This window comes from Labrus bergylta, chromosome 11 (assembly GCF_963930695.1).
Source record: "Labrus bergylta chromosome 11, fLabBer1.1, whole genome shotgun sequence".
NCBI classification, from domain to species: domain Eukaryota; kingdom Metazoa; phylum Chordata; class Actinopteri; order Labriformes; family Labridae; genus Labrus; species Labrus bergylta.
In genome coordinates, this window is record NC_089205.1 from 5,207,980 (window position 1) to 5,220,390 (window position 12,411).

Genomic DNA, 12,411 nt, shown 5'->3' on the forward strand with positions numbered 1-12,411 from the left:
GCCTGTTCTCACCCCCTTAACCCTCATGATGAACTTTAATCAGTCATTGAAATCTAAATAATGATTTTATAATGATGACACATTTTATTGTGCAACATAGTCCACTATTTATTCAAGTATAATCATGTGTTGTCTAAATTAATACATGAATAACACAAAACAGTTAGAAAGAAGAAAACAAATCTGAAAACAGGAGAACGTATTGGTCGTGTGTTGTGCCTACAGACTCCGGCTATACCAGCGGATTGGAATAAAAAGCAAACACAACACACAGATCGAACCAGGATGTCAATTTCTCTCCTTCGTATTTACAGATGCATGCACATGCAGTATTGCAATTAATACAAAAAGTATTAAAACTAGATATACACACTCATTTTTCAGTATAAATAGTATAAATAATATTCCTTTGTATAAACAGCTCCATCCTCTTCAACGTTGGTCTGAAATGTTGAGACGTTTGGTCTGAGGACTAGATGTTTTCCGATGATGTTGGAGCTTTGGGATTGCTTCAGAAAAAGAGTCGCAGCAGAGTAACTCTCTGAGGGATGGGGTCTCCCAGAGAAAAACAGGACAGGCACTCCGGAAACGTGGTCAGAGACGTCAAACATTTTCTGCCATGTGAGTCTGATCGTCACTTCTGCAGGATAAACTGGTCAATGAACTCGTTCTGCTCCGACTCCACTTTGGACAAGGCGTCGTACTCAATTCGATATCTGAAACCAGGAAACAAAACAGAAATGTAACTGAAATAAGGTAATAAAGCATGCAGTTCATGTCATTATACATACCTTCTAATGTTGATACAACCCTAATAATGTAGATTATCATGTCCATATTGTCAACTTTGTTGTAAATATGGTATTTATTGGCAGATTAAAATTGACAGGAAGTCAACAAATGATGTCATCACATACAGCAATCTGGATATAACTAATTACTGTAACCACAGACTGTGTATAAGAAATAATGGTAGACTTTTGTTTTAAAAGAGAAGCCAATGCAGAAGTACCTTAAACCTGCAGTCTTTCTAACGGACAGCAGGGGGAGACTGCACTGGATAAAAAAGAAGCATGTTCTTTTTTTTTTTAAACTGTAGAGGGAAATCAGTCTTTGTCTAAGTTGATTATTTATCTCAATAGACATTTCCCTACTAAGCTTCTCATCCAAAACTGTAGTTTCAAGTCTTCTTCAATACAGCATGATGTTGTTAGTTATGGTCACATTATGGCTTGGTATGATTGAGGGCTTTGTTAACTGTGATTAACAGTTCACCAGAAACACATCTGTTAAGTGGTCCATTATACTAAAGACATTCTGTGTGGCTATTATGTTGTTTTTTTTAAGTCACTATGATACTATTTACACAACTCAAAATTTGCTTGCTGAGTAATTTCACAGTTGTTTCAAGATGGAGAAGAAAACGATTATATATCTGGTATAGCATCTATAGCCAAAGAGGTGGCTTGTAATGGAGGTCTGAGACTATGTGTCACAACTCATGCTGGTTCACAGGGGTATGTATTTACTGGTCCCACAAGCTAGCTACTCAGAAATGCATGGATTGTACTAAATTGTGTGCTGCACAATCCAGCCCTGTGTTGTTTAGGTAATGTGGTCAAAACACACACACACACACACACACACACACACACACACACACACACACACACACACACACACACACACACACACACACACACACACACACACACACACACACACACACACACACACACACACACACACACACACACACACACACACACACACACACACACACACACACACACACACACTGTTTACCTCTCAAGTTGCATCTTCTTTTCAGCTATCAGAGCCTGAAGCTGCTGCTGTTGAGCCTCTCTCTGCTTTGCCACTGACTTGAGCAAGTTTCTGGCCCCAATCGCCTAAAGAAGAAAAGAACACGGGGTGTTTTCGGGCCATGATGACGACTATTTATTCTTATGTAGCTGATGTTGAGAGCTTCAAATGCTAATTTAACCTTCATCTTTTCTGTCTCTGCCTCTTTGGCCAGTTCATCCACCAGCTCAATCAGACCTCCCACTATCTTCTGAAACTGGCCAATTTCTTTAAAAAAAAAAAGAGACACAAATATTAGCACATCCTGTTGAAATTCAAGGGGGAAAACACACAAAGCTGAATGGATTTGACAAAAGTGTCAGTGCTTACTATCCACAAACTCTTTACACTCCTCCTTGAGCTCTGACGTCTTCTGGCTGACATCAGGATCCAGCACCCGTAGCTTGTTGAGCTCATCGAAATAAAAACCTGCCTCGGCTAACGGGTCTTTAGCCATGGCCACAGGGCCTGTAAAAAAATGAAATAAAACCGCAAAGCATGTAATAAATAAGATTTGACTTAGGGCTGGGCAATATATGGAGTTTTTAAGATATATGGCTATATTTTCAAACAAGATATAGGGTAAGACAATATCCTTAATATGGATATAGTTTATGTTGCATTAAAATAACGTTACAGAGGTGTCAGGTCTCCTTTTTCTCATCTCACTGATGATGACTGACTGTCTGTCCCTCCTGTCTCTCTCTTTTATTGTATTTAAGAAACATTTTTATTTTATAATATTACTTTTTAAATTCACAAACAGGTAGTTTATTTTCCATATGTTTTCACTGTTAATAAAATACATATCGATATATATCGAGTATTGCCATTCAGCCAATCAATATCGAGATATGAATTTTGGTCCATATCGCCCAGCCCTAATTTGACTTCTATCAATTAAGAAGTTTGGTCTCTTACTCACAGATGCCCTGAAATAAACAGGTTTATAGCTTGATAACTAAATAGAATAGAATAGAATTACTTTATTGATCCCAAACTGGGAAATTGTGGCGTTACAGCAGCAGGTTATCCAAACACACAATATGAGTAAATGCTGACACCTGTTTGTTATCTGACTATCACTTAGTAACAATGGATGTTTTACTGATTGTATGTCTGAATCACGATATGGAGACTGAAACGTCAACATGCTGACTGCAGGTTAATGCAAAGTAAACCTTTACATGACCTTTGACCTTGGATAGGAGAACACCATATGGAAAAACGAGACAACCCCATGATGTACATGCAACAACTCTATTCAAAATGCTTGCGTTATTTGATGCATTACTTGAACATCTAACGAGATGTTTCTTTAGATGAAGCATATCTGATGTGGTTTGTAGTCAGCGTGTTTATAACGATGTACTTACTTTATTTCAACTTCATGTCAACAGATTGTACGGTAAACCTTGGTCTTCAAGGGTTAAAACTGTATTCAATCTCCAATAGCCTACGATTCAAATCATTCTTTATTCATTGGATGAAATAATGTCTATGATCCAAACGAATGTAACCTGAATTAAATCTAAATTACACAGAGCTAACGTTAGCTTCATTTCGCTAGCCTGCCCCCCTTAATAAAAAAAAAACTCTAAAAATGGAGAACAAGTTACAAACACACATAAACCTCGTTCTGGACCCTGTTAAGCTGCCCCCATTTAAATCAGTAACTAGATTAATCTTGTCAGAAATATCATGTTGTTACCTTTTATTACTGCTATCTCCGTTAGCTCAGATGTCTCTGTGTTGTGTGGCTATGTGGCATTGCAAAGTAAACCACTCATGGTGCATTCAGGTACGCCTCTAAAGCTCCGTGTTCCTGGGTTGGTAAGCCGTTTCTCAAAACATATGTGTATTCAAAAGCTCTAAATCATGTTAAAGTGACAACCTGGATGCTATTGAAATACCATGTGTTGATTTGTCTTTCTTTATGTAGATCTTGTTTTGATTAAGGGCGCCTTTACGTGAATTTTTAAAATAGAAAACGTTTTTTTCCCATTATTCTGAATATACATGAATGCAGGGTAACTCCTCCTCCTCTCGCTGCCAAGGAAACCAAATGCAGCTGCCCGTATGTTTATCAGACTGTTTGTGTTTATGCGTGGTTAATAATCGATGACTCCAATTTCAGCCGATTAAAAACAACAACAATAGAACATTAAATGGATAAATACAATTTTTATCTACAAACATAGTTAGGCTTGGCTATTTTAACGTTGGTCCCTGGACCTGTTGATTTAACTTTAGTGTCCTTTTGTGGTATAAATTAGCATCTGTCACTCAAAGGATGCAGAGGCCAGTTTTCGGAGAAGGAAACACTTTAACTAAGAGCTAACAAATTAAACATCTGAGGGAAGATGTCAAAATAAAGATTTACTATCGCCACAAATATGAGACATAGTCCATAAATCTGAGATTGTAAATAAAATAAAGTAAGGTTTCCTTCATAAGATTGGACATTTTCATTTGATTTTGTCTAACTTTGATTTGCTGTATAGGCCTTAATGTTTTTTTTGGTTGTTTCTTTTTTAAATAATCATCCTCAGGTCTTGGCCTATATATCTCTTTCTCATTTCCTGGGGAACTACTAGTACATGGGACCTAAATTGCCTTGTTTTAAAAACTATTTTATTAAATTATTTTACACCAGTCCATGACAAACACCATGGGTTTTATTCAAGAATAACCAGCCATCTTATCCGGATTGGATTCAACCTTCTACTTATTACAAACAGGGAAAGAAAGGATGGCCTAAAACCTATATATTCCATTAGGCACCACTGGATTCTTCTTATAAAACTACCAACCAGTGCGACTACAGCCTACTTAGGTAGAAAGACCTGATATCACTTCAAGCGGTTTCCATTTCTATCATTTAATTCTTTAAAAAGGCTTTAATTATCGCCTTTTATGTAATAATGCACAAATAAGTCTACGCCAAGTTACCAAAGACTCAAGAGGAATAAAAACTTCATGAACATGCCATAACTCTAGTTGATATTTGTGATTTTTGCCTCATGAAAGCGGATTTATTACCGGCTCGTTATGCCTGTAAGTGACATTAGGGGGCAGCGTTGTGTTTGTCGACCTATGAACTACCGTAACATCACACGAAGAAGACTACGATAGAGGGGCGAGAGTCAAACTTTACATACTTTTTTTTTTTTTTTAAGTTGAACTAGATGCCCTTGGAGTATTTTTTTTTCACAACGACAAAAGAAAGATTGATTAGCCTTATGTAGTGTGGCTTTCTGACAACACCCGAAGACAGCGCGGAGAGGTCGGTGAGTAAACATTAAAGTTAGTTACATGTTACTGAATTAGCTGTGTTAGCTCGGGGACGATAAAGTCGATAACTCCATTGATCAATCTGGAGTAACACACAACTTTAACTTTTTAAGAATGTCAGTATGTACTCTTTAACGAATTGTATGTCTATTGTACTACTCGGCCCTAGTGTCAATATTCTGTCAACTTGTATGGAATGCTTGTTTATCTTACATCATAAAAGTTGAGCTAACTTTGCTAACAATAGCAAAACACACCCACGGTGGAAGTTAACGTTACAGACGTGTTTTGTTGCTTTACATCTTTAAGTATCATCCGGACCAATTGATCAGGATACCATAACAAAATGACATTCAGTATAATCTGCTGAAAATCCTCACAACCAGGGACATAAGGGACAATAATCCATTGAAGGATTATTGTCACCTGTTAGAGATCTTTCAAAATAAAACAATCAAAATGACTAAAATATCAAAGTATCTCTATGCAATTTGAGCAGAATTTACCTCTAATTATTTAAAAAAAAAACTATACAGTAAAATCTGCTGAAGCTTCTCAGGACCACAGCCAGGGACACGAAGAACAATAATCCATTGAAAGATTATTGTTACCTGTCACATATTTTTCAAAATAAAATAATCAATATGACTAAAATATCAAAGTATCTCAATGCAATCTGAGCAGAATTTACCTTTAACTATTTAAAAAAAACTACAGTGAAATCTGCTGAAAATTCTCAGGACCAGAGACAGGGACATGAGGAACATACTTTTTTTAATTAAAGTATTATTCATATTTTACATTTCATATTCAATAACAAGTTGCTGAAATACGCAGCCGCATTCCTTCTTTTTGGGCGCTCAGAGTCCTTGTATACGAGCATCATTTTTTTAAGGGGCAGCTGGCTAGACTGGTGTTTTGCAAACGACGGCTTTCTTGACCACCGTGCCTATAGTACCACATACCTTACATTCAGACTCTGAAATAGTCATTTAACTTAACTGTAACAGCAAGTCAAATTGGATTAGCTATTGGTAACACCCTGTCCCTGTTATTTTTGCGGAGAAATGATCAGGAATCGTCGTTGAGATTGAAGTTTGACACAAACTAGCCAAGTTATGAAACCTACAATATCCATTTTTTTATTTATAAAACCTTTTGTACTTTTCTTGTGACACGTAACACTGACATGCTTTATTCTATACAGTGGGTTGATAGAGATAAAATATGAGCTGGGAATTTCAGTAATTAAAAAAAATAAATGGGCCTACGTTTTTGGATTAACCCATAATTTGTCCTGTTATTCACTGATTTGTGCCCCTTCCCTTCCCTTTTGGTTTTCTGCCCACTCACATTCCTTTTATCTCGAAGAGGAACTGATAGGAAAGATAACAGTAAAGTAGAGGTGGCCACTGACCATGGATCGTTGAAACACTTTTTTCATTTCAGTCAGTTTCTCAGAGATTATTAAAACCAGACTGACCCAATTATTAACCTTACATCTGTCTGCTTCTGACCCTTATCATTCAAAAACATTGTTTGATGAATCATTCAGAGACTGTCATGGTGGTTGTAAAGTATTAACATGGCTTAAGTATCACTTTTTTTTACTTTGCTTTTTGTGTCAATTAACACAGTGCTTCAGACACATGCACCTTTTAAATCATATCATAATATTAGTTATTTATTCTTTAACATGATAGTATATACATATTTTAACAGCTCTGTGTGTTTTTCCAGGAATGATCTGGAACAGTAAGAGGTTGTGGCGGCCTCATCAGTAGCTGTCACCACGGCGGGGGACCCTCGGACCTCCGTTTGCAGGGTGGTCATCTACCTCCAGAGGGACATGTCCGGGGACAGCTGCCTGCCCCAGCATCACACCCAGTCCCACTGCATGTCCCCAGCCCCTCCTCTGACCTGTCCAAAGACCAAGACCTCCAGCTACCGTGGAGCAGTGGGCTTGGGCAACAAGTATGTGCGGCTTAACGTGGGGGGGACCCTGTTTTACGCAACGCTGCAAGTGCTGACCAGACAGGAATCCATGCTGAGAGCCATGTTCAGCGGAAAGAAAGAAGTGTTCACTGACAAAGAAGGTGAGCCACAAGCTGACCTTTTTTTTTCTGCAATCAATGAATTAAACATGTTTTTATTATCTTTTCCACTAACATTCATGTTTTACAGACTGTGTGAAGTATTTAAAAATACTTCAAGAAGGGAAATCATGTGAAGCAAAAAGACCAATGTTGGAACTGGTGGACCATTTCTCTTATAAAGTTCTAAGATCTAAAATAAACTTCACATTTAAAACTTACTTTATATACGTACGTTTTAAGCATTTTCTGGGAAAGCTGAGAGATACCTGCCTTTTATATCCTCTAGATGTTAAGATTCTCATCATCTTCTGTTGTTATGTACAGGTTGGATCCTGATCGATCGCAGTGGGAAACACTTTGGTAGCATTCTGTGTTACCTGCGTGACAGCACGGTGACTTTACCCAAAGGTCGTCAGGCCGTCCAGGAGCTGCTGGCTGAGGCAAAGTTTTTCCTCATCGAGGGCCTGGTGGAGCTTTGTCAAAACACCCTGCAGGTCAGTTAAACACACTGACTGATGTTCAGAGTATGAAGACGAGGAGGCAGGACATGATGTAAAAAGAACAACGCAGAAATAGTGCATGAAGCAACAGAGTCTATCATGACAGTCTCTTTGCCTTTATATCATTGCCATGTGTTATTGGACATATTACGAGTATCAATGAATGGATGCTTAAGAACATACAGTATTAGCGAGCAGAAGAAAGGTTTATAAGATTATAAGCATCAAAGATCAAACATAGTAGCATAAGTGTGTATCACAATAAAATATATAATTACTTCATAAAGATGAAGGCCATAGTAAGGCTGTATAATAATGATAATAATAGTGGTGGAAAAGGTCTGATACTTTGGTTTTCTAATACCACATGGTGAACTTCACTACATGTAAAGTCCTGTGCTCGTTGACAGAATGATTAAGCTTCAGATTAAGTTCTGAAAGTGAAAGTCTTGATGTTGCAGTAAATGATCCCTGTCAGGGTTTTTTATTGTAACGTTGATTTTGTGTGTATTAATGTTACTGCTGATAGTTATAGCACTAAGCATTCAGTCAGAGCCAGCCCTGTCCACGTGGCTGGTTTATATCAATCTCAAAGATGTCTGCATATTTAGTCAGTGACATTTGTTCTTACCTAGAGAGATAATTAAAACCTGTTTATAGTCCGTTTAAATTGTGACTTTTACCCATTATAAAATGTAACCTAGAGACAGTCGGAGCATCAAAGACAATAATTATTCAAACACTTTATAACCTGTATATGTTTTCTGTGGTCATTGACAGGACAGTAAAGAGCAGCCCATGTGTGTTATACCTGTGGTCACCTCCAGTAAAGAAGAGGAGAGGCTCATCCAGTCCTCGACAAAGGTAAACGCAGACTGTTGTCTGGAAACTGTTTTCTTAGTATTAATGTTTTCATTTTTGACTAAAAAGAAAAGCATGTTAGCAGCTTCTCTTGAAGAAAGATCCTGTCTCAGTGCTATGTAACAACAACAACAACAACAACAACAACAACCTGGATAAAGGCTCAAAATGCTCCTGCTCTGAGAGAAAGAGGGAGGGAACACTGTCTAAACTACACAAATGTCTTAGCAGTGTGTTGATACTGAAATGTGCATATTTGGCATTTTGCAGTATCACAGCAATAAAATTGATATTTCCTTGGTATGTTTTTCCCTCTCTTAGCCTGTGGTGAAGCTGCTGTACAACAGAAGCAATAACAAATACTCCTACACCAGGTAAGAGAGCTTTTCTTTAGAGGTCTGACTGCTTCCAACAGTGCAGATGTAATGTGGAAATGCAGAGAAAGTAAAGAGCCTCAGGCCAGAAGAGCAGATTGAATGATTAAAGAGCTTCTCGTCATCTCGACAGTAACTCAGACGACAACCTGCTGAAGAACATCGAGCTGTTCGACAGGCTCTCTCTCAGCTTCAACGGCCGCGTCCTCTTCATCAAAGACGTGATCGGAGATGAGATCTGCTGCTGGTCGTTTTACGGTCAGGGTCGCAAGCTGGCTGAAGTCTGCTGCACCTCCATCGTCTACGCCACAGAGAAGAAGCAGACTAAGGTGAGGAGGGAGGGGGGGGGGGTTAAATAAGGGTTATTATGGTATTTTAAAGCCTGGGCCATATTTTTACACATTTTAGGGAATAATTGACAAATTGGAGCAAGTTTCACAACTGCTTCAGTAGATAACTTCGGTTTGTTGATACAAAACAGCTGATATCCTTACAAGTTGATCCTTGGTAGCAAATGTACCCAATCAGAGAACATCCACTGCATTTTTTGTCACTGGCAGGCTCTGATTTTTCCCAAGAAGTTCCATGCCAATAAAAGCCTTTTGTCAAGGTTTTTTTTTTCCCCTCCAACCAGAAACAGTGGATTGAATGCCACCAAACTCCATATGCGGAAACGGTAATCTTATCTTGCAAAACAAAGGAGTTGCTGGTCTACCACTGCAGTGATTGATTCATTTCATGGTAGTTTAATCCAGATGTGGTGCTACATATTTAGCGATGTTTCTAAATGTCATAGTCAACTTGTCTAAAGGTATGCAAACACTTGTTCAAGCAGAGCAGGCTCACAGTGTCGACAATGTAAAAATGAGAGTTAGCAGTGCTGGCACCCACAACCTTCAGGCCTTCTGCAGGTTAACATCCACACGCCATACCGGTGCTGAATGTGGTTTCTCATTGCTGCAGATGATCTGTTATATTCCAGTTTATCTGCTCTGTACTTCAAGATGTCCTCTGTCCACTGTGTTGGTTAACATCCGGGCAGTAGAGCTGAGAGAACTGGTCCAATAAACGAAGCTACAGCTCCGTCTAATAGTGGTTGGCTTGATAGTTTTCATTGATAAAATCAGAATATGCCTACAAACTTGTTGTTACTAAAATACATTTGAATACATTTCCAAGTAACTTGATTCTATTTAATATGTATACCACTCGCATCAAAGGCTTTGTCGCTTGACAATTGGATCATATATCAGTAGGGTCAAGTGGGAGGAACATGTTTGGTACTTCAGTATATTGTGATATTGAGCGAGGATGTTTAAAAATGATTTTATAAAATATGCACCTTACTGTGCATCTGGTGGAGTGACAAGAAGATGCCTTGTGCCTGATCCTCATTGAGTGCATTGGTAATAAGTCCCTCCTGACAGATGATTAATGTGACTTTGTTTTCCATATTTCTGTCCGGTAGCAATCAGACTGCAATATTTAACACAACCAGTGTTTAGCTTGATCTGCAGACATGACTGAAACACGGCTAAATCTACTACGACTTGACCTTTTTCAATAAATCCAATCACAGTGTAGAGATGGTTTGTATCTGTCTCTTATTACGTCAGGTGGAGTTTCCTGAAGCGCGCATCTACGAGGAGACTTTGAACACGTTGCTTTATGAGACGATGCCGCTGCCTGACAACTCGCTGCTCGAGGCGACCAGACGGAGCTACAACAACTGTGGCTCCCTCAGCGAGGAAGAAGAGGGGCCCGGAGGATCCGAGCTCAGAGAGCGAGTCCGTCGAATCCACGTCAAGAGGTACAGCACGTACGACGACCGGCAACTCGGACACTGAGACTGAAGACGCTGCACAGACTTCAGCTTTTCACATCGAGGACGAACATTCAAACATGAAACCTGGTGATGCTCAGACGTTTCTCCTGTGAATGTTTCTCTAAGTTACTTTCTTACCACTATCTAAAGGTTTCAACTGTGGCCTAATAGGTTTTAAATCTGACTCTTATCCCAGATAGCTGTGATGTCATCTGCTCTGTCTATAAAACTTTATGAATTATAAAATAATTCAGAGCAAATTCTTCAAATATTCATTATTTGCGGAACATTTTTATTCTAACATGTAGACTAGTAGTAGAGGGTAAATCACTAGTATGCACTATTTCTTGGATGAAATATTGTAACAATCAAAGCACTTCCACTCTTAATCGGCAGGAGAGCATGTTTTATATTTATAAATTATATTTTTCATACACATTATAACAACATTTACTACAGCCAGTCTGCCAAAGATGAACCTGTTTTAGGTTTTTTCCCCACAATCAGTGTGTCTCTTTTAATCCAGTTTACCATGATGCCTTTCTCCACTTGAGAAGATAAAAGTTCTTGTTATTCAACACTTTTCTGTCCTGAATCTTTATTCTTTTATTTGTGTTGAAGCTCACTTCCTTCCCCCTAAGGTTGTCAAAAGTCTTGATACTCCGATACTCTTCAATACCACATGTTTTAAAACAATGCAATCTCTGTTATAAACGAAGTAAACTGCCAAAGCTTAAAAAGGAAACCAATCAGATCTGCAGAAGCAAAAGAGAGAGAGTACTGTCTGAGTTGCACAGTCGTGTTGTTGTCAACATATTTGTGCCATTTAGACAGTGTGCACGAGTTCGCCTGCTATTTTTGCTGATCTAAAACGAGATTTCAAAATATTGCATGTCTAGGACTTGTACTTTTGTTGCCATGGTATTAAAACAGATATCGTCATTGTGCGATTTTTAACGTATCGAAGTTTGAAATTCTCTTATCATGACAACCCTATTTCCACCAAAGTGATAAAAAAAAAAGACTGATTGTCTTAAAATAATAAATGTTTATGTATCTCTAGGTAGGACATCTTGCTTCTTCAAAAAACTACCTGATGGGGTGCTGGTGGCGCAGTGGTTAGTGTGCGCGTGCCCCATGTATGGAGGCTGTAGTCCTTCAAGCGGGCGACCCGGGTTCAAATCCAACTTGTGGCTCCCTTTCCACATGTCATTCCCCACTCTCTCTCTCTCTGATTTCCAATTCTATACACTGTTCAATCTCTCCAATGAAGGCCGAAAACACCCCCAAAAAAACGTTCTGATTCAGTAACTAAACACAATGCAGGGATAACGGACTCCAGCACTGTCAATGAAGACTTGAATATAATAAATACATTTAAGGCTCTCGCTTTAACATTGGGTTCTTTACAACACTAATTCTGTCATTGACAACCAGCTGCTTTCAAATACAGTGTATCTAAGTTCACAGTCTATGTCAGCATATCTATAATGCTTCATTATTTATTCAGCATTTTTTGTTCAGACATTGATTGTTCTGAATATGTGTAAGCCACACGAATGAAAGAGACTTAGGTTTATATATACCTAGGAGCAATT

At 38.5% G+C, this 12,411-nt stretch overlaps 2 protein-coding genes across 4 annotated transcripts; one reads left to right on the forward strand and one right to left on the reverse strand.

Annotated features, from left to right (window-relative positions):
- Positions 1-82: 82 nt before the first annotated feature.
- Positions 83-3,683, reverse strand: ift20 (intraflagellar transport 20 homolog (Chlamydomonas)). 2 transcript variants are annotated; one of them, XM_065960660.1, is made up of 6 exons: positions 3,575-3,592; positions 3,240-3,319; positions 2,194-2,331; positions 2,006-2,091; positions 1,807-1,910; positions 83-716 (listed from the first exon to the last, which is right to left on the reverse strand). In XM_065960660.1, the coding sequence occupies exons 3-6, from the start codon at positions 2,318-2,320 to the stop codon at positions 635-637; spliced, it is 399 nt and encodes a 132-aa protein (XP_065816732.1). In that variant the 5' UTR covers positions 2,321-2,331; positions 3,240-3,319; positions 3,575-3,592; the 3' UTR covers positions 83-634. The 2 variants fall into 2 exon arrangements, with proteins under 2 accessions (XP_065816732.1, XP_020504680.1); XM_020649024.2 differs by lacking the exon at positions 3,240-3,319 and having other exon boundaries at positions 3,575-3,683.
- Positions 3,684-4,979: 1,296 nt separating this feature from the next.
- Positions 4,980-11,393, forward strand: tnfaip1 (tumor necrosis factor, alpha-induced protein 1 (endothelial)). Of its 2 annotated transcripts, none has more exons than XM_020649013.3 (7): positions 4,980-5,153; positions 6,898-7,253; positions 7,578-7,747; positions 8,534-8,617; positions 8,936-8,988; positions 9,122-9,317; positions 10,605-11,393. In XM_020649013.3, the coding sequence occupies exons 2-7, from the start codon at positions 7,007-7,009 to the stop codon at positions 10,833-10,835; spliced, it is 981 nt and encodes a 326-aa protein (XP_020504669.1). In that variant the 5' UTR covers positions 4,980-5,153; positions 6,898-7,006; the 3' UTR covers positions 10,836-11,393. The 2 variants fall into 2 exon arrangements, with proteins under 2 accessions (XP_020504669.1, XP_020504670.1); XM_020649014.3 differs by having other exon boundaries at positions 4,980-5,149.
- Positions 11,394-12,411: the final 1,018 nt, after the last annotated feature.